The 21,617-nt window shown below is 46.1% G+C and overlaps 3 protein-coding genes across 5 annotated transcripts in view; all 3 read right to left on the bottom strand.

Annotated features, from left to right (window-relative positions):
- Window positions 1-7,872, bottom strand: part of MXRA8 (matrix remodeling associated 8) — a 46,147-nt gene extending 38,275 nt beyond the window's left edge. Inside the window, exons 1-2 of one of the 3 annotated variants that reach the window (XM_049803514.1) lie at window positions 7,859-7,872; window positions 7,233-7,321 (exon numbers count right to left, since the gene is read on the bottom strand). The gene's annotated coding sequence lies outside the window, so the exon portion shown is untranslated. Of the gene's footprint in view, window positions 1-3,608; window positions 4,512-4,924; window positions 5,038-7,232; window positions 7,322-7,858 lie in introns of those variants that run through there. The other 2 variants (XM_049803525.1, XM_049803505.1) reach the window with 2 other exon arrangements.
- Window positions 5,157-7,321, bottom strand: AURKAIP1 (aurora kinase A interacting protein 1). Its single transcript, XM_049803547.1, has 3 exons — window positions 7,233-7,321; window positions 6,258-6,706; window positions 5,157-5,323 (listed from the first exon to the last, which is right to left on the bottom strand). The coding sequence occupies exons 1-3, from the start codon at window positions 7,282-7,284 to the stop codon at window positions 5,216-5,218; spliced, it is 609 nt and encodes a 202-aa protein (XP_049659504.1). The 5' UTR covers window positions 7,285-7,321; the 3' UTR covers window positions 5,157-5,215.
- A 1,641-nt stretch (window positions 7,873-9,513) lies between the features above and the next one.
- On the bottom strand, window positions 9,514-20,748 carry LOC126037552 (C-factor-like). Its single transcript, XM_049797917.1, has 6 exons — window positions 20,543-20,748; window positions 12,581-12,632; window positions 12,078-12,265; window positions 11,481-11,636; window positions 10,497-10,607; window positions 9,514-10,281 (listed from the first exon to the last, which is right to left on the bottom strand). The coding sequence occupies exons 1-6, from the start codon at window positions 20,681-20,683 to the stop codon at window positions 10,168-10,170; spliced, it is 762 nt and encodes a 253-aa protein (XP_049653874.1). The 5' UTR covers window positions 20,684-20,748; the 3' UTR covers window positions 9,514-10,167.
- Window positions 20,749-21,617: the final 869 nt, after the last annotated feature.

The following is a 21,617-nucleotide window of genomic DNA, read 5'->3' as shown; positions in this document are numbered from 1 at the left end:
AAAACCAAAAAAAACCAAACAAAAACCCCAAACAAAAAAGTAAAACCAACATGACCACAAAAAAACCCACACTCCAAAAACTCTTAGGCACACTACCTATCAGGAGCTAGTATAACAGTAACATCAAGAAAATGTCTCTCTACTTTTGTTGCTACAGTTCTGTGCAGCCACGTTTACTGAGCATCCCACAGCCTGTCCTCAGCAATTCAACACACATGTGCCTGGTCCCATGAAACCACAGTTGAAAACACTGAATAAACTCTTTCAGTCTGGACCCTTTCAAAGTGACAGTCCATCAGCCTAACAAAATCTGACTGTCTGGGCAATACCAACATAAATTTTTGTCCAGGGTCCCCGTGCTTTAGGATTTGACTCAACCTTTTGCATGTTTACAATCAGCCTCAATTCAGATCAGTGTTTTCCTTCAATGTAATGTCTTTGGTCCCATTACAACCTATGCAGCTCCTGGTTTGAATCAGCTTCAGGTCTGGTCTCATGAGCAGAAGCTGGAGAAGCCATCATTACATTCCACTCCGTTTCCTCTCCACATGACTCCTTCCTGGACAGGCAGCAAACTGTCCTTCTGTCTGTGCCAAGGATAGCATGGAGAGGGCATCCACGAGCACAGACTCACTGTCTGCATGACCTCAGGGCTGCTTTAACAGCTAGCAGACTATCCAACGTGCTTTGTAGGGTAAGCGCAAGATTTCCAGAGGAAAGGAACATCTTGTATTGACTGCTGGACTTTCCCTTTTCCTATGACAAACTTGAATAGAATTAATTTGAAGTGAGCCAAAACTACAGCAGACAATTACCAAGAAGCCTGTTCCTGCGGACAACTGGGGCAAATGGCTGCCATACAGACCTAAAATCTCTTCCGTAGACTCCAGACTATCAGAGGTGCTATGGTTAACTGCTGTTTGTGCCTGAAGAGGTTAACCCAAACTGCTATGCTGCTGCAATTTACACACACTTTAAATGTTTCTACTTTCCACCCATTTGGGGTTCAATCCTGGCTACCAAAGGGACCAACCTTCTTGGCTTTCTCATTTGCACTGAAACAGTATGGTTGCCATCTTTATAAAAAGGTAACTGAAATAAATTTTCTACTCCCCATCAGTATCACAGATCTCCCACTTCAGCATTATTTCTAAAAATCTCTTGTCATTGCTAGCACCTCATCTCTACCGCTGCGGACTACTAAGCAATCGTCTCGCAATGCAAAGTACTGGCAGTTGATCCAGGCTTTTCCACCGCCTGTGCCAAGCAAACCTATCTTGGATTGTGTTAAGAAAACACAATCATTGAAGAAAAGCTGCAGCAAGCAGTTCTTTTGCGTTGCTCCCTTTCCTATATACAATTAGGCCTGATTCTCAGCTGCAAGTTATTTTGTAAGTTCTACTGGATTCATTTGTGTGGATGAAAGAACTGTTATTTTATGCCCAGAAGACTCTAAAAAACTTCAAGAATCCATACTGATGCAATTGAACAATATATTTGCCAGAGAAAACTCATAAAAATGCATTTAATTCCTACCCTAGTAAGAAACACTGCTATCCACGTCAAGGAGACAACTAAAATCTCAAGTTTGCCAGCAACCATTACTTGCTGGAATTAGAAAGAAATAGCATTCCTGCCACATCTGTGTTAGAAGCCCACTACCAACATGTTGCTGACTTTTGACTTTTCTGAAAGAGAGAACACCCTCTGAGTTTGCAATGTGACACTTTGGCTAAGAGAAACAAAATTCAGAACTTTCATCCCTTCTGAGTCAGCTGACTTCCTCTTTTAGAGCCAAGTCATTTCAGCACAAACGTGATTGCTGTGACAAAACTACCAAAACTTGATGTTCTGTTCAGCTAACTGAGCTTGCTGTCTATATTTAAGTGCATGCAATCCAAGAACTAAGGATGTAAGCCTGAGTGTAATTGGTTTTATATTCCAATTTTGAGGGGCCTTTCCAGACCAGTGACTGTCAGGCAGTTTCAAACATAAAATCACAATCCCACTGAATATGTCCAGCCTCTGTAATAGAGCATGAATTTGTCTAGCAACCTTCTACTGACTTTCAACCACTTCCTCTCAGAACAGCAGAATAATAAGGAGATGAAGGAGAAATCTTAAGTCTTAAATATTTTGAGAATTACAAGTCAAACCTTTCCTGTTTGCAGCCTTTTTTTTTTTTTTTTTTTTTTGCTACCACAGCTACATATGCATACACACATACACATTTACTAAGTGTGCAGGTACATTGGTTTGCACGTATTTTGGAGAGGAACAGCAACTTGTAATAAAGCTTTGTAAATAGTATATTATGTACTCGTGCTCCCCCTACAGAAAAATAAGTGCAGCCTTCATCTATCTGATTCTGTTTAGCAAAGAGAGTTTAAAATTGCATCCTGTGGTCAAGAGAGTTAAAGCAAGCTGATACAACCCTGGTATGCATTACCTGGTTAGTGCCATGTAAGACAGAGTCTTTGCAATATCTGCCACAAAGAAAATACAAACCCTGAGACATGCTTTGAGGTCCTTCAGCAAAAAGGAAAATAGCATTTATATGACTAAGACTGGCAGTAACTGCCATGGATGGTTTACACACACTTTTGTAAATTACATAGTCGTTCCAGACTTTTATACACGGTTGTGTAATTATGTCTAATAGATGTAAAAGTAATGACTACTCTTGGCAGACTACAATTTGGACTACTACTTAGAGAGCATACCATTTAATAAACTACCTTACTTCATGGAGACTTACAATTCACCACACAAATACCTGAATGTAACACAATCATTGCCATAGGACAAGAGTTCACTTGCACTGGAACATCACAAGGTACTGAATGATTACGCTTTGCAATTCCCACTATTTCAATAATTCTCTTTTCTAGTTACTATTCTGATGTAAAAACAAATTGGAGAGCAAGGTGGTGGTGCTGATCCAGGAAAGTGGCATACAAAGTTCTCTGTCTGCATGATCCCAGCAGAGTACAATGGACAAGCCTGTGATCTACAGCCCCATCGTGATGCTCCCCAAGAGTAAGAGAGATTTTATACCAAACTAGAGAGAGGCAAGAGCAACCTAAGCCTTAGTGGATAAAAATGGATAACATACCCTTGCGCAGTTTGTATATTTAGAGACTACAACAGAGCGCAAAGATGCAAGTTATAGGATTAAGACAGACAAAAAGAAAATCACGGAATAATAAACCTCAAAACTGAAATCGGAGGTACAGCACCGATAAATGAGCAGGGCACACTACTGCTGTCTTTTATAAAGCCTTTTGCTCCGTTTAATTCCAAAGGCATTCCAACTCTTCAGCAGCCAGCAATCTCCTGGAGATGTGCAAACTGACTACCATTTTTCCCCAACAGAAAAACAGCAAGCTTGGACTAAGAGTCAGTAAGACAAGCTGTAGGACTCACAGAGAACAACAATGCTGGCATAAAGGGCCTTAAAACAAATGTGACTGGGGAAAAGAGACACGGACCTGACTTCAAAGGTGCTAATCCTCTCAGGCCCCAGCCTTTCATCTATGCATCTTTGTGCAGGAAATGCGTATTGGTATTTTAGAAACGCCTAGATACACTCTGTATATTTAACAAACCTGTAAACCAGAATCAACACTTAACCTTCTCTTGCTTGGCAAGTTTCTAAGGCTCATGGCTAGACATCCTCCTCTTCATTGAAATCCTGACCATTGCTTGAATGAAAGAGTCCCACTGGTCTTGGTTAAAAGCAACTGCTGCCTATTTAAAGCATGAAAAGGACAGAACATATTTTTAATTTTTTGGATCAAAGTTGCCTGCTGTTAACATATGGTTTGGAAAAAAAGAACTATAAAAATGTGCTAACCACATGTTTCTACAAGACTTCAATACAGTTCTCAGGATGCCACCAGTTCTCCAGCAAGATTAACCAATCCTTAAATGTGGGTGTACCCTTTCCTTAGGATACCGGCATAAAGATCCAGCTAGCTTCTACATTAATGGCTAAGGAGTTTCAGAGGCTTTGAATTCGCTGCCATCTATCGACAAGAAGAGCAGAGAGCCACACACAGAACCTGTCGTCCACTGTATGCTGGGAGTCACCTGTCCTTCCTGCAGCGAGATTAAACTCTACCTTGCAGCAACAAGTTGCACAGATTACTTTTTTTCTTCCCTTTCAGTTTAGTCAAGTGTCCTGCTCCTAGCAGATAAAAGGGAATGCATTTTCAGCGTAGCTTCCCTGTATGCTGCAGAATGACAAGCCTGAAGGAGACTCTTTCTTTTTCCCTCCTTTCTCTCAGACCTCAGTCCATCCCATCTATCTGTGGGAATACAGACAGGGAAGAACTATATCACACAGAACAAAAGTTAACTGCCTCAAACAGAAAAAATCAAAAGTAGAACCCAAAACAGAAGTCCTCTGTCAGGGTTTAAAATAAACATCTCTATTTTTCACAGCTTTCATGACTCTCTTCAATCACGTAAAACCAGCCGATTACAACAAAGTTGTCTCTGGCACAAAACGGTTTTTGTAGTTAATTAATAATTAGCTCTGAACTTTTACTGATACCAGTATCTGGATGTTCTGTATGACAGTGGTCAATCGTAGAAAAAAAATAACAATTTTTTTTATTAGCACAAAACAGAACAGAAAAAATAAACACACCTTTTAAGAATGCTTATGCAATGCCTAAGGCACACGCACACCATGGCTTCAGGTAAGTGAAAATTAAAAGCTTTTGCAGAGGTATTCTATGGAATTCTGATCCAATTCCTATTTCACCACAACTCTTAGTAACCACCAGCCCTTCTATAGTAAGGCTACAAAAGAACTTTTCAAAATGCTTGTGTCTTCTGTAGGTATACTTGCAATCAGAAGAATTCTTTCAGTTAGCCCATCTCCCACAACTGATTATAGTACATTGTTCAGTCTAACCTTAAATAGGAACTTCAGAAATTCAGCTGAGGTCTAAGACGCCTTTGCTCAGACATACAGTTGGGGGCAGCAGCGCAGGACTGTACACAAGTCACTATGTACAAGGGGCTCACACCATTCTTTTGAGGAGGAAATGCATATTGTTGTCATGTTTGCCCTTGGAAAACTGCTCACCAAGATTGAAAGTTTCCTCCTACTAGTTTCATCACGCTCAGAAAAAGGTTAAAAGTAATCTGAGTACTTAAATATTTTTTAATTACAGTTACAGGTTAAGACTCATTACAAGTGTTTTTATCGCTTTGAACTTTTCAGAAATATCTTGGGTGTTTGCCATCCCGCAGGAGGATTTTTCAAACCAGCTCTTTTCCAGATGCGCTCCAAATCTTTCTCGAATTTTACCTAAAACAGGAAAAAAAAGAAAGAAAAAATAGTAACACAGCTCAGAAGCAACACTCAAGTATTCAGCCACTGCCCATGTGTCCCAAGGAGAATCTAGGTATAACACACACAAAGGCAACAAATGTTTTAAGTAGGCAGCTTGTTATAAGTGTCAAAATAGTTAGTCCTAATGCAGAAAATACACTGAAATGCACAAGGATTTGGTAGCATTATTTTAAAAGTCCTGTGAGAGGAAAACTGAGAAGATGGAAAACAAAACTTTGAAGAAAATTAAGAGGATTTCCTCCTCAAAGTATTCAACGCTGCTTCCTACAAATCTGAAGAAATGGAATTACAATTAACCCCAATTTGCACCTAGGCAAGGTGAAAATTAGCAGCAAATGAACTAAACTATATGATAGCAAACATAACAGACTACTGAAAGGCAGTGTTGAATGAGAACATCTACAGTTTGAATGAAGGCCCATGTCTCCCCTCACCCCTTCTACTAAGGGAACTATAAGGCTTCTGTTCAGAAAAAGACAATAGGAAGCACTTGAGGATGTTGGCAAGACAGGAAATAAATGAAACCATTCTCCCTGATGTAACGCAGACACATGAATTAATCTTTCACACAAATGCTACAGTTCTTCTCCATTAGCCATATATTTATAACTTACTGTCACGCAAGAAAAATTACGCCTAGTAACTACCACACATACATGTTTACAACCACAGAAATATTCTAAACTACAACTTCCGAAGATGTACAGGTCAAATACGCAACAGAAAAAGCTACGGTACCAGTAAATACTGAATTCATTAAGGCTTTCTCAGATGCTGCCATTTTTCCCCACATCAATTCCACCTAAAAACATAATCCGATACCTGAACAGAAGCCAGTTTGAGAAGTGGGCAGATTTATGTCAAGAAGTTCTCTCTACCCTGAGCTTACCTGACGTTTCTTCTTGCGACCTTCCTTTATCCTCCTCCGTACAAACTTTCTTCGCTTTAGCAGCTTTTTGAACTTGTGCCGATTCATTTTCCTTCTGCGAATCTTCAAAACATTCTTACACTGAAGCTTGTTGTTAAGCGTCCCTTCTCCTTCCTCCACATCAGCTCCCTCATCAGATGGGGGACAGTCATATCGCTGGAGAGGTTCATAGCCCACTTCTTCCTGAGCATTAAGGACTTCTGCGTTAGGAAGGGAGTATCTAACTGTCAGCCAGCTTTCTAAGGGGCTGATGGAAAGTTTTCTGGGGATCAGCATCTCTTCCAGTTCAGGGTCCAGAGCATACCACCGCTGAGGTTGGGCTCCACTCTTGTTAGACGGCTGCGTGCTATAGTGCACAGATGTAGACGGATAGCAAAGAAAGGAAGACACTGACCTTGACAAAAGGTGGCCTTTGAGAAAAAAAACAATTTCACTTAAGAGGCAGAATTTTCAAACAGTATCTTAAAAAAAACCCTCTGCCCAGCTCTCAAACCATTAGACAACCGTGGCCAGGATAATCTAATAAAGGAAGCTGCTTACAAATATTATATTCCCATCACAAAAGCAACAAAGTCTTTGTTAATTTAATTACATTGCTGTAATGCCATCTGTGAAAACTACATTGTACAATATTTTACTGTGTAAACTGTGTAAGTGCAATTTGGAATGGCTAGGAACTGTTGGCTGTATTAAGCCTTTCTGGTGCGAAAGCATCTCCTCCTAAGCTTAAAAGAGGTCAAATCAGAGCTGCACGATACTGATAGAACAGACCAAAGACATAATAACATTCAACAACCACTGAATCAACAACAGCCTCACCACTCTCACACTGCTTGCTGGAAAAGAAATTTTTGGGAGCCCAGTAACCCCCCCCCCCCCCCCCCGCAAAAAACAAACAAACAAAGCAACAGAAAATGGGTCACACAACATATTTACCTGTAATTCGTGAAGCCTTCAATAACGGGGAAGTCAGCCGTGATATTAACATATTGCTTCACTTTGTTCACTGTCAGAGCCAGGAATGACTGTTAAAGTAAGAACATTTATTCAATGAGGCAAACAGATGGTTTTTACACTTTTAAAGAAAACCTTCAGAGTTCAACCCCAAACCCCTAAAAGATGGGCTGAGACACTCCAAGCACCCTCCTCGTTTTACCAACACGCTGTGGGATTTCGCTATAGGGGCCTGGCCCACAAGCACCGGTGTAACCGAGTTCCAGAGGTGATTAACAAATCTTCGGCTGTTCCAGGTTTAAAAGCAAGGTAACTTCAGCCCCAGTCCCCCTGGCACACTCCTCCCCAGCTCAATCCGAAGCCGTGACTTTCACACCAAAAACCGGAGCCCCAAAAAAGCCGCCCGCTGCCCTCAGGCCGTGAGGAACACCCCCTCGGCCTAACAAAGGGCCGTTACCGAGGCGGACCGGACCGCAACCCTGCTCCCAGCCTACCCTCCCACCAAACCCCACCGCTGCCCCGCTCCCCCAGGCACGACCCAAGCCAGGGAACCACCAGCCATCCCACCCGGACCCTACGCCCTCAACCTGCCGCCCGCCATCACTCACCATCCCCTTCCGCCTCTAAACCCGGAACTTCCGGCTTCCGCCGAGGCACTTCCGCCAGTGAAGCGAGGCCGGGCCTGGTCGGCGATCGCCCGCCGTTCGCCCGGTCCGGGCACCCCGATCCCGGTTCCTTGTCCCTTTTCGGCAAGATCCCGGGTTTTCCACACACACACGCACCTTCGGCCTCTGTTCCAGGGGGAGGGAGGTCGGGGAGAAGGTGCTCGGCCCGCCCGGGGCCTTCCCGCGGGGGGGTGGAGGATGAGGAGGGTTTTTTCTCCACGGGCTGCCATTTGGTGGGGTGAGGTGGTAGGAAACGGCTCGGCTCGTTCTCCGAGGGGACGGGTCGGAGCTGGCAGCCTGGGCCAGAGGGAGACGGGGGAAAGCGGCGGAGGGCCGGCCAGCCGGCCCTGGGTGGGCTGAGTCCCCTCACAACAAGAGGGGTCGGGCGGCAGCGGGGCCGCGGGTTGCGACCGCTGCGTTGCGTTGGAGAATGCAGGCGAAGGAAGCGCTTGCGAGGCTTTTGCAAATGGGTTGTCTCCTCTCCTTTCCCGCAGCCATTGCTTCTTTCCTGCTCCCACCCATCCAAACCGTGGAGCGGGGACCCTTTCCATTGGCGCTGCTCGCAGCAGGCTGAAGAAGGCACATCGGCTCCTTTTCCCTAGCCAGCGTTCGATTCAAACTAGTTCAACTAACTGAGCTTGCCCCTTACCCGTATCAGGTTTGCACTCATACTACAGTCAGGCTTTGAGATGGAAAGTCAGTGGCTTTAGAATCATAGAATCGTTTAGGTTGGAAAAGACCTTTAAGATCAAAAAGTCAACCCAACGCCACCGTGCCCACTAAACTAAACTAAACCATGTCCTGAAGTGCCACACCTACACATTTTTTGAACACCTCCAGGGATGGTGACACCACCGCTTCCCTGGGCAGCCTGTTCCAATACCTGACAACCCTTTCAGTAAAGAAATTCTTCCTAATATCCAATCTAAACCTCCCCTGGTGCAACCTGAGGCCATTTCCTCTCATCCTTTCAGCTGAGAGGAAAGCACTGCATTTCATTCACCCGCTCAGCGACAGTGGCACATCACTAAAAATAGGTCTGAGCACAGAAGCGTGGCGTAACAGGCAGCTGTTATAGTGAGACTTTATATCCCTGTCAATGTGGGGAGCACGGAAGGCAGCTAGACACCTCTCCCTTACACACCCTCAGCTGCATCTGAGGGCAGGTCTCACAGTGGCTGCTGTCCAGGAACAGCCACACCTGTCTCTCCCACTTACCTGGCTGTTGTTTGTCTTTTCTGACTTGGTACGGGAACCCACCATGTTGGCACAGCATGAAAGTGCCTAATTAGCTGGCATGAAGGAGCAATGTTGAAGCCAATCCCAGACTTCAAAGAACTTTTTGCTTTTATCCCTACCTCAGCCTGAACACAGAGATCTTTTCACCAGCTGCTTTTAGTATTTCAGACCAGAACAAGGGTCTGCCTCAGTTTCAGGTACAGCCCAACCGTGTTAAGCCCATCTAGCCTGAAGGAGACAGCAATTGTTAGGAGTTTCTTCCTGCGAGGTAGAAGTACCTTTCTCTGGTCAGGGAAGAGAAACCTACAAAGAGAAACCTACATACAGAGAAATTAACGGAAGTAGTTCAGTAAACAGACTGTTTGTTTAAACAAGACTTTATTGAAGACACTTTAGAAGTTTATGTACAAAACAACATTCCCACCCCCATGTCAGGGTGTTAGTCACCCACTGGGAGCCAAGCAATGGCCTGGTGTGTGCTGTCAGCCTGGGGTCACTCAGAGATTGCTGAGGAATTTACAGAAGTACCAAATTCATATACTTTAGAGCTGGGCAATTTTAGCCATGGCTCAGTTAGGACTGAAAGAAACCGAAGGACCTTTTCCAGAGCGATGTCTCCAGCAGACTGGACATACTGGAATCTGACAGCCTACACTGGCCTTACACTGAGGTCAGGTCATTTACTTCTGCAGAGAGCGAGAGGCCCGCTTTCGTTTTGGAAGTGAAGAGGAACCAGCCCCTGGATTTAACTTGCGGTTTTTATCTATTTTAGATGGTTCCAGGAGATACCCATCACTAAGAGCACAGTAGTATTTGCAGGAAGCATTAGAACAGAGCAGTAGCAATACCAAGTAAAAGAGTCAGCCACCTCACTTTCCAAATACACCTAGAGAGAGGCTGGATATCAGACTGGCTATTTCAACTAGCATATAAGAAAACCCTAGAGACACAGACGTTAGTGGCACAATTTAAATAGTGACTGACACGTTGTTCCTGTAGTATGCCGTGCGCTTCTACCACGGTAGAGTTTCCCCTTGCCAGTCCAGGAAGGAACCGTTTTCTTTTTCACCAAGACGGTCCAGAACAGAGAGAATACCTGGGATAGCCTCTTGCACCTGCATGGGAGCCTAGAGCAAATCAAGCTTAGATTATTACTGGAAATACCCTACAGAAGAGAACCAAATGCATTTAAGGAGTTACTAGGATCAAGTGGGACATATTTTCATGTTTCGTAGTGTGCTTCTGCAGCACATGGAAGTGTATCCTGTACAGTGGGTTCTTGCTCAAGGGTTGGGACAAGAAGGGAGTCGTACTTAGACATTTTCAGAGAGATGTCACCTACCATGTTTCCGCCCATGTCTGTCTGAAGCCAGCCTGGATGCAAAGAAATACAGAGAATTCCGTCTGATTTCAAGTCTGCAGCAAGACACCTGGTGATCATGTTCAGCGCAGTCTACAAGAGTGGAAACCATCTATTAGCATGCTAGTTTTACAAACCTTGAGCAAGACCTTAAGCCAAGCTAACTGGCACCTCCCTTCCACCATGCTGTCTCTTGACGAAAGAAGGGGCAGTAACAGTATCACAGTAACTTATCCAGATTTAGTGGAGGCTTTGTTCTCAGAGATACCTGTTAAGAGAAGCATTGTGAAAGCTCTATTGCCATAAGCTTACTGCCCAAAGATGAAACTAAGTTATCATGGAAGAAAAAGTAGCATTTGAAACTCCTAAGGAGCTGTGGGGAAAATAATATTGACATAAGGACTCTGTTTTTCTGCAATAATCACTACACAAACATTCAGTTTTTCACTTCTGAACAGGGAAAACAAGCATTTTAACAGCTTATGAGTAGGTGGTGTAGGAGAAACTGTATGTTTAATCTTGACTGTTCGTACAAACTCAGTCTCTGGATGTGACAAAACTAAAAACTCCACCTCTCACTGAGTGGCGTTACCATGTACAGGTCAGCACACCTTTTGTTGAGTTTCATGTCTGCTATCTTGCTTGGACTGGAGAGGAACACAGCTAATAGGACACACACTTGATGGCATCAGTTCCTCCCTGAATGCCAAGTCCCTCTGTAATGGATCTATATGAGAGTAGTGATGGAGCGTTTGTAAGCCTGTTCTTAAGAAGTTGGCATGCTTGCTCCAGATGTATAGTTTTCACAGATCCCATTTCCACCCACATGAAGAACAAGAACAGTTCCTGTGTCAGCCTGTCCAAGGAGGTGCTGAGCACCTCACGTCAACGTCTCTAGCTCAGAGGGGTCTTTGACTCACAGATCTGCCCTCACCCGGTGAGCACAGCCCAGGGAAGCCTACAAACCTTTGCTATCCTGTAGGGGTAGACCTTGAGGAACATCTCATTTGCCTGGACGAGTTGCATGGAGGCAGCAAGAGAGGACATATTGATAATAGCAGCTCTATGGCAGCCCATTCCTGTGCTCAGCTGGGCTGCCTTCCTCAGAAGGGGTAGAAATGCCTGTGAAAACAAGAGCTTGTTTTAATTTGGTCGGCTTGCTCTTGGCCCATTCAAGGCAAGCCGGACTCTCGGGTTCTGCTCTATGAAGAATTGCAGTACAACTCTATGCCACCAGCACAGAATGGTGATGGCTCCCCAGACGAGCTGACCATAGGAAACCTTTCTCTAACAGCCAGCTGTAAGTAGCAAGGACCTTCAGTCTCTTCTGCCCACCTCCTAGCCCAACCTGTCTACTGAAGTGACCTCATACCAGATGGATTTAAATAAAGAGAAAGATCCTTGATAAAATGGATCGCTTGCTGCTCTCTAGGCATGCAGTTTGATATCAGACCAGTATCTGTGCCGTTCCAAGGTGACAAATGCTTGGGTTATGTGTCGAGCTCACTGGTGGAAAAGCATCTTACAGTACCAAAGATTAAGTACATTCCTCCCAATTCTTACCTTGGTGACCATCAGCTGGGCAACAGTATTGGTTTCATAAATGGTGAGCATTGTCTCTGCTGTGACTTCTTCCAAGGAAGCAAGCACATTGATGCCAGCATTGTTAATGAGGCAGTTCAGACCTTTGTCGCCCACAATTTCTTCCACTTCCTTGACTACTTTCTTGATGCTGTTTTCACAGACCACATCTGCACAGAGGAGCCAAGAATAGCCACAGTGAACAGTGAACCGAGTGGTTCAAATGCCGTCTGTCACGACACAACACTGTGCTAAATCAAAGCTAAGGCATTAGTCTCAATGGGGACGTTTAGGCAGCACACAGAGATGACAGTACACAGAAGACTTTACGTAAATTATGTTTCCCCAGTGCTATTTCGAGGTGAGGGTGATTGCTTTCAGCTGCTGGAGGTCAGGTACAGCTACTGATCACCCAGGAGACCAGTTTCTTAAGATGCGCTCAGCTGACTTAGTTGAACATACTTCTGTATAAGCCCTTTACTCACCCAGTTGGAGGAGCTTGATATTGCTGTATTGCTTGCTAAGCTGCTGGAGTTCCTAGGAAGAAGAAATTATTTGGATTATCTTTTACATATATTTTTTATATATATATAGATATCCATGGCTATTACATAAAACAGTTTGAGATCTACACCTCCGGAATTGTAACTGCCGTTTATTTTCATAATTGGACCGAAGGCAGTGATACTACTTTGTTTTCCAACCTGCTGAGCAGCTTTCCTGAGAGCGGTATCAACTGCTCCAAGAAACTGGACTCTTTACCTGCTTAGGCAAGACACCAGCACTCTAGATTACAGAGTTAGTTCCCAGTGTGTACAACTCGGGCATGTGTTTCTAGCGTAACCAAAGGTCTTCGATCAGGTGGCCACTGCTGCCAGTTCCGCAGCAGACCCGGTGCTCAGCCTGTATTCCAAGCCAGTGATTCCCTACTTCTGTAAGAAAAGCGCCGCAATCCTCCTGAAGCTCCGCTAGTGCTAGACATCAGCTCAGGGCAACAGGAATGCTTAAGAAAAGCCATTTGGAATTACCACTTGCAGGAAAAGTTTCCTAGCCATTTTCCTATGGAAATTCTGTTTCCCAGCACTCTCATTAGCTTCAATTCTTGTAACCGAAGGTAAAGCACGCGTGAAATCGGTTACATGCACAGCAACTGTCCACGAGAACAATTCTCTCTCTGCTAGATAGCTATAATTCAGTCATCTGCCTACTACCTCTCAGTAGAGGCATGACTAGTGGTCTTGGAGAACATTAGTACTCTACTGGTGTTGCTGCTGGACAAAGTGTGTCCAAATTGGATTTATAGGCCCAGCTGGAATACTTAGGTTTCTGTGCCATGTAGCCAAGCGGGAAGTGTGGCCAAATGTAACAGATGGATTACATACTCCCAGCCACGTTTAGGAGCCCGAGCAACCCTGGCCAAACATTCCAGCTCAAGCAAATCCATTTCTTTAGGAGCCCTTTGGGAATAGGGGTCAGGAAGGCTGATTTTGAAAGAGTACTTCTTTGCCACTTGGAGACACGTAGGGACTCCATGTCCTCTGTCAAGCTGTAATGCATTACATCTTTTATCTCAGTTCATCCTCTGCAGGATTCTCTCCAGGCTTGTTTAGAAAATTTGTTCTCCCACTGAGGACAATCTACAACTGCAGTTAAGGCTATTAAGGGGAGGGGGAAGGAAGGTGGGAGAGTCAGAAGCACAAAACCAGAAGACATTCCATCCCTTGGATAGGCTTAATGGGAAAGTTTTCAACGGATTAAAGGCCCAGGACACACTATCTTGTTTATTGATAGTCAGGCATGAAATAGTTCTGCCATGTCAAGGCCTGCAATAATTATGTGGCTTTGGACTGTCCGCTGGACTTTGACAGTATCACTCACTTGATAATAAACTCCAGAAGTGCTCTGGCTTCTCAAGGTTTGTACATTTATTTATAGTCAGATGGCTTCACTCTCCGACAGAAACAAGCTACTAACTTTTGCTAAAAGGCCGGAGATGTTTTGTGTAGTGACAGCAGCTGAGAGGCTTCTGAAGTGAGTAAGCAATATGTTCAATTAAGAACTGCAAACACTGTAGCGTTAAGCATTCTCCAGAACATAAACAGCATAAAATTACAATTGCTGCATGCAAACTAGGTTTAAAATTCAATGGTTTTTTGCATTTAGTTAACTACTTAGTTAACAAGTGACTCCCACTTCAGTGGTTTCTCAGAAGCAGCTTCCAGGCATAAAGCTAACTTAGACAGCTTTGGTCTTCAAGAATGTTACTCCACCTGATATAAATGTAAGCTGAAAAATCCAGTTAGGAAACCGAAGAATTGCAGAAAAGCCTATTCTTTTTCCTGCGGTGACTAGAAGGAACATGCAGAGAGGAGGACGGAGACAGCTTCACGGCAGCACGATCAGATACAGCTATTTCAAGCCACCAGCCACGTATGCTGCTTATCCTCTTCCCCCACCCCAGGTAGTTTTGATCAAAGAGATCAAAAGCCTCCTGTGTCCAGAGAACTCCGAAAATATTACTGCAATGCATGCATATACTAGTTATTGACTCCCCACTGAAGGGATAAGCTTTCCTTAAACTCAGTGTGGTCATCTGTCAAATGCCTTGTTCTCCTCCCATTCAAAACAAAACAAAACAAAACAAAACCCCACCAAAACAAATAAAAACCAAATCAACAAAAACGAAACCTACACCCACCAAAAGTTGCCAGCAAGTTTTTTGCAGCAGCAGGCTTGCGCTCGCTTTTCTATGCCAACATGCTAGTGCCGAGGCACTGCACCCGGGACAAATAGGTTAAATCCCTGGGAAGACGAGATCTCGGAGCAGCCTCCCAGAGCCAGTGCAGATCATAACGGCAATGCATACATAAGAATAAGTGAGCTCGCCGGTACTGATGTTTGAAATGCAGCTTGTATTTTAATGTCAGTTTATGCAGTTTCATTTAAAGACAGTAAGTACAGCCAACATATCCCAGGCTAAGTCATTTTTAGTTAGTGTACTGTGATAGCCAATTTAAAAACAAACAAAACCAACAAAAACCCACAACACAACTCCCTAATACTGTGTTTAGCATAGTCGGCTCTAGAAGTACTTTGTACCTGAATAACTGTTTACCCCTGAGAATCAACTCTTAGAGATTCCAAGAAAAATTTAAACTCTGATTAGCATCCGTTGTTTCCTGCTTGCTGATTTTAATTACGATTAACAAAAAGTCAGCCTACTCCAATTTAAACAAGATCCTCTGGCACTCAAGGCTCCAGATACAGGTTCGTCCGTACACAGGATATTTATTGCTAGATTTCAACCAGGAATGTTATGTTGTCTGTGTCATTTAGAAAGATTTACTTTGCCTTCTTTATGAAAGCATTATTCACTTCAGTTACAGCTCTTGGAAAGGACCTGGCCAGTTGGAAGCAATCAAGCCAAACTAATGCAGCCTGTAGGCAGCTTTGTCAGGCAAAGGATACATGGGTATCCTTTCACATCATCCTGCTTACACTCCGGACGAAGTCAAAGATGGATCGTATTCGCCCGCGTCTCTCCGAGACAGGCTCTTCAGTATCCCGGTCTACAGCCAACTGACTGTTTGATTGGGGAATAGCTGACACCAAGCTGCTGCAGACTGCCCCAAATCTGTGGCCTCTCTGACTCAAGAGGAGCCAGACCTTAATGCTGTAGGAAGCGCGAAACACTTCCAGAAAAAAAAACCCCAACACTGCAATAACCCCAAATTAGAAAGGCTTCAGGAATGCCTCCTTTGCCTCCTGATATAACGCATCTATCTTGCTAGAGCGCGGCTCCAGAGATTGCTCAGCTGCTCTCCCCGATAGCAGACCACATGGCTAAAATATGTAGCAAAGAAAAAAAAAACAAAAACAAAACCTGACAGAGACAGTGTGCAGAAGCACTTCAGTGAGAGCTCTGTGTCTGACAAGGGAACAGACACAGCACTGTTAGTAACACTATCTCCTACTTCAGAGGAAGGGAAACAGCACATTAAGCCCTGGAAGCTTTCCAGAGCCCGGTAGAAGACTCCGGAGCAGCAAGGAACTGAACGCTTTCTTGTTCACCTGGGAACACACTTGAGCTTTTGGGGAGAGCGGGAGGAACAAGAGAACAAGTCAGAGGGGGGACTACAGGGGCTACAGCATCATTAGGTGTCGTCTTAGACTGTAGGTCAGAGTTTTTTCCCTTTTATGAGGAAGCAGGATGGGGGAAGAGCGGGCAAGAAAGAAATGCAGGAGGGTAGGGGAGAATTACAGATGGATCCGTGAGCCCATACAGGCTGCCTAGTAATAACCGTACTGTGGTTTTGTCCATCTGGAGTGCAAAGACGGGACGTCAGGATTATTTTGCAAGAGATTTGTAGCTGCTTCCACTCTCAGTGCCGGAGCAGCCCAAGTAAAGGCAGATGAGAGACAAAGTGTGGCTGAAGGAGTCTAGTATGGTACTTTTCAAGGAGGGGCAGCGGTTATCTAGATGCGCCTGCAGGCCTGCTGCATGTTATCCTGTGATCTAAAGTCCATTTGTTAGGCAAATGTTCTGTGGAGGCCACCTAGGAGCTATTCGGCACAAAAACTCAAGTTATTACAACTTCTGCCAGCACAGACTCACATGCAAAAGCTTGCAGCTGTTCAGCATTATCCCAGGGTTAGCAAGTTACAGGAGACACGCTGCTTTCTGGAGTAAGCGGAGGAAAGCAAAGTCGGACCCTTCTCCAGCATCTCTTTCTAAAGTCGGGACCTTTGGGGCTCTTATCTGTCCACTTTGGAGGACTCCAAACTATGCAGTCATCTGCATCTGTAACAGCATGTGCTCTGCCCAGAGATTCTCCGGATAACTCTTGAGAGATTCTCTGGATAACTCTCGGCTACCCAGGAATTGCTGCTGGCTATTTCCCCCAAGATGAGCGCTGGATTTGCCAGTAGCTAAGCATATTTAATCACTTTTCCTCTAAAAAAATGGAAGGTGATTTTTAAAAGGCTTTTCATTTAAGCTCTTCCCATCCTTTCTCCCCTCCCTGCGTTCTACAACAGGACAATGCTACTCTAACCAAACCAGGTGAGAGCAGAATTTAAGAGAACTGTCCAAAGTTGCTGTTCTCCGAGTTCATCCTCTAATCCAGGAGAGGAAGTGGGGGGCAGTGTATTCGTATTAAGGAGGATTTTTCATATGGTCCCTTACCACGAAGCAAAGTGGGAGGAAACAAAAGTAGACTGCTTAAATCACTGTCGAGAGAAAAAACAACCACTGACAGCTCAGGTGTGCAGAGAAAGAACAAGTAACTCAAATTTACAGCCCAGTCACGTGGTCAACAAACAGGTCTTAGATGGGCAAAACCCATTTCATGTGCACTAAGACAAATCTGCAGTGCCAGCCTCTGGGGTGCAGGAACCTGAACTCTGCGTTTTCAGGATTTGACTGGAAAGTCAGTGAAGGCAAAGCTTTCTCTCTGGGAAGGAAAGAAAAAAAAAATAAAAAATAAAAAGACAAGGAAAATCACTGAACCTTTGCCTTCCCTTACCATACCACATTTGAGCAACACTGCTAAATGGGATCCAAGCTTTGAGATAGGCAGTTGTATACGGTGCTAAGCCTCCCATTGCTAAAGGCTCGAGCACGTCTGTGCTTGCCCTCTGCCAGCTAAGAAGGACTAGCAGCATGGTGGAAACACACCTCAGAAGGTCAGAAAGTTTTGTGCCAACTTCATGCGCTGCAGATGGGACAGATAATACTAGTGAGACTGCTACAATACCTTTAGTAAAGATTTCCCATCCTTGTGGAGTTTCCAAACCCATCTGTTAGAAATACGCTTTCAGCTGGCTGCAGAGGTTTCTATTGATGTACTGCCAAAGCACAGCACATGGCCTAGAGGTCCTTACAAAGAACAAAAACCCACCCTGATCCACCAAAGACAAACCTTGCCCCCCCCCCCCCGAACCAAAAAAAAAAAAAAAAAAAAAAAAAGGCAGTTTAGGATGCACCCCATGTGGCCTGCAGAGTCACCGCTCGGGGTTACTGGAATGTGGCTCTTGGCCAGCTTCCTGCCTACATGAGACATGACTGCCAGCAGGCTTTCCAGGTTTCTACCACTGCAAGCAAGAAGCAACCCAGACTCTTCCCAGGCACACTATTTGAAGGCTATTTCATCCTCTTGTGCAGGTTTACCAGCCTTTTTGCTGCAGATTTTTAAGTACTGGCAATGCAAAAAAACCTCCCAAGTTGCGTTAAGATACGTCCATGTAATGTTTCCTAGGAAGCTCTTCTTATAGAAGGAATCACTTTGCCTCTCCATGTAATTGATCCAAGACCATTATAACGAGAAATCACTTCTGAACACAAGGGCCAATTGGTGAAAAAACAGAACCTCTCTCAGCACCAGCTAAGGCGGCTTTAGAACAAACAACTAAGCAGGGAGATTTCTATCTAACAGCAGGTCATATGTCTCTGCTGGTTTCCTGTACCACTACTGTACCACGCTGTTGTGCAATCACCAATAGGAAATACGTCTGGGATAAATGCCAGATCTTGTAACAGGAGTTAAAAGCGAACAGAATGGTAGTGAATACCTGTTCAGGAGCTCATGTAGTGCCGAAGGGGGGGCTGAGGGGGGGAAGCTGCAGGAACCGGTGGCTCTGAAAGGCAGTCTGTGCACCAGGTTTCAGTCTCGCTGGGCTGGTTCTCAGCAATTCAATTCAGAAATATCCTAAATGTGTCTTTGTGCTGGAGAGATTTTTTTTGTTTGTTTTTTGTTTTTTGACAAGTAACAAGATTAAGACCTTTTTGACTTCGGTTTCACAAGTTCCCGTAGGGCAGCACAGTACTAGCAGAGAACCGAGCGGTCAGACTGCAGGTGTTATCCGACCAACCCTGTACTACCACCCCTGAAGCGGGAGCCTCGGCACTGTCTTTTAAAGTTTTTGTATAGCTAAGCAGTAAACAAAGCTGCTACATTTTTGTTTATTGCTAGCATGGTGCGATCACGGTTTGCGCTGAAAAGAATACAATCAGCCTTAAGGGAACAGACGTATAAGTTTACCCCTGCACGCGCCAGGGAATTTGCCTTTCGCTAAGGCAGCCTCGTGCCACGCTTGAAATAGGGGAGATGCAGAAGTAGGGCTTTTGGTATCAATTCTCCTACCGAATGCCCGCGGCAATACGCAGGGATTTGAAAAGTCACAGAGTTGAGAGCTCGGATTCTTGCAGTTCTGGAGCACTAGAGCGTTCCTAGGAAAGGAGGAGGGTGATACCTGCGTGTATTGCTGTGCTGCCCTAGCAGTACAGGGAGAAACCTTACTAAGGAGAGTCAAGATCAGACTTGGGATGCAACAGAGGATGCTAGCAGCCCCAAAGTGAGCAGACTGATAACCCTCGTTATCGATTGGCCTCCCAAAGGTTTGGGCGCAGCCTTTAATTTGTCTGACAGTCATTTATATCATGTAGGGATGGGGAAGAAGTCCAAATCCTTTACTGCTGTGCTGCAGCAGTAGGAATACTGGCTGAAAGGGGAAAGGGCTGCAAGTGAATTCACCAGCAACACGTAACAAAAGCTACTACGGATTCAAAAGCTACTGTGGTTTCAGCAGAGGCTCTGGTCCCTCCCCAGCCAAGAAGGGCACTAAGAGGAGTGTTGAATTCGTCATTCATTTGGGCCTTCTCGCTTGTTGCAAGTCCAGCGGAGAAAGGGAAGAGACAGACGGGGCACAGCTCCTTTTGGGGACATAGACACGCCACGTAGAATGGGCGAGGAAAGCTGTAACAGGTTTCACTGGGAGAGCTTTTGGGGGCTGGACTACCCCTGCAGGGCTCCGGGTCCGTGCAAAACTGGAGAAGGACAGGACATACTTCTCTCCAGCTGCAAATATAGCGAGAAACTCGGGGACTAGAGCAAGCGGCTGGCAGGAGCGCTTGAGATGCTGCAGCTGTCCAGCCTGCCTGCCCAGCTGGGGCCAGGGCTGCGGTGTTTCCAGCTCGCCTCTCCTCCTCTCGGGAACGCACCCAAGTACCCCAAACCCAGTATCCCTTGCCCATTTCACCTCCGGCCTCGCAGACTTTCACGGCCCCGACTCTACCCCATCCGGCCACCTACCCCGGGGTGGCAGCTCAGCCCCCAGTTCCCATCCCACTCCGGCTACTGGGACCCCAAGCGCTCGGTCGCGGAGATGCTTGACCTGTTCTACGCTTCCACAAATACCTTCTCGTCCACCCACCACCCCCCCCCCCCCCCCCCCGGACTCCCACTGCCTTCCAGCCACCAAGACGTGTGCTTCTCTCCGCAGCTCCTGCCAGGCTCTTCTCGGGAGGGCTAGCGAGACCCCCGCCAGCCCAAAACACCGAGAAACCAAGGAGGGGACCCCCGGTTCCCGGAGACACGATGCTCCGGCAGGCTGGCGGCATCCCCACCCGGGGAATTCCACTCCCAACCCCGACCCCGATCCCGGGTTACCTGGGCTTTCTCGGGATACCGGCAGGTAGCAAAGACCAAATCCGGGGCAGGGTTGGCCGCTACGAGCCCCCGCACCAGCCCCAGTCCGATCCCCCGGCTGCAACCGGTGATGAGGACGGAGCGGCAGCGCGGCTGGGCCATGCTGGCACGGCTCGGCACGGCTCGGTTCGGTTCGCTTTCCTCGGTTTCTCTCTCTTTTCCCAGCTCAGCCCCCACGCAGCTCTTAACCTGCGAGGAACGGAGCCGGCACCGCCGCCCCGATCCCGCCCCCGTCGCTCCGCCCGCCCGGCCCGGCCCGGCTCGGCTCGGCTCGGCCCCGTACCTCCCCCTCTAGCCTCTGGTCTCAGCCAAAGCCCTTCCCCGGACCGCCCACGGTCCTTCGGTTTCCCCGGATCGCTGCCGCAAGCCCCGGGGCTCGGCTCCCGTCCTCCCGGTGCGGCGGAGGAGATGGGGGACACACACACACACACACACACAGGCGGGTGGTTTGGGATTTTTGGGGTCCCGGGAGAATCCCGAGAGACCGGGGCCACGCAGCCAGCCCTCAACAGCGTGGGATGGTGGCCTGGGTTTTTGTCTGTAGCGTCGTTCCCCCCCCCCCCAACCGTGGAAGAAAAGAGCGCGCTCAGAAAATTATTAGCCTTCCAAGAGGGAAAGGTAAATTTGTTCTTCCCTCTCTCGCCCAGGTCACAACTTAACTCGCTCCCCTTACAATCACCTAAACGCCCCGTTTCACAAATTTCTGGGAGGGAAAAAAAAAAAACCCACCCAGAACTCTGTCACGGCGGTGACTGGCTGCCCTGAGCGTGGCCGCAGTTCTGCAGGGCACGGCGTGATCGCTCCGTAAGAAATAATCCTTATTCATAAGACTGACATAAATGGACAATAGTGAAATTGCTACCCCCAGGATCTTGGAGTGGGTAGAAGAAAAGATAGAAGTTCTCTAACAGGGTGATGAAGCAGAGGCAGGCACGGAACCCACGTTTCTGTTCTCCCCAAGTTACTGCCAGAGGCGCAGAGCAAGCTGCTTTTTTTTGCCTGTTATGAGCATTTCTTTCCTATTCATCCCACATTG

This window comes from Accipiter gentilis, chromosome 1, assembly GCF_929443795.1.
Source record: "Accipiter gentilis chromosome 1, bAccGen1.1, whole genome shotgun sequence".
NCBI classification, from domain to species: Eukaryota; Metazoa; Chordata; class Aves; order Accipitriformes; family Accipitridae; genus Astur; species Astur gentilis.
Note: the sequence above shows the minus strand (reverse complement) of the source record. Positions and strands in the feature narration are given on the sequence as shown.

Bases quoted from the DNA above. Each gene is read 5' to 3' on its own strand.
- AURKAIP1 (XM_049803547.1), bottom strand. From the start codon at position 7,284: ATGTTAATATCACGGCTGACTTCCCCGTTATTGAAGGCTTCACGAATT. The intron at 6,707-7,232 runs GTAAATATGTTG...TTTTTCTCAAAG, and splicing joins GAAGGCTTCACGAATTACAG to GCCACCTTTTGTCAAGGTCA. The intron at 5,324-6,257 runs GTAAGCTCAGGG...TTCCTGTTTTAG, and splicing joins GTCGCAAGAAGAAACGTCAG to GTAAAATTCGAGAAAGATTT.
- LOC126037552 (XM_049797917.1), bottom strand. From the start codon at position 20,683: ATGGCCCAGCCGCGCTGCCGCTCCGTCCTCATCACCGGTTGCAGCCGG. The intron at 12,266-12,580 runs GTGAGTAAAGGG...TCCTCTGTGCAG, and splicing joins TATCAAGCTCCTCCAACTGG to ATGTGGTCTGTGAAAACAGC. The intron at 10,608-11,480 runs GTTTGTAGGCTT...CCACTCTTGTAG, and splicing joins ACCCCTACAGGATAGCAAAG to ACTGCGCTGAACATGATCAC.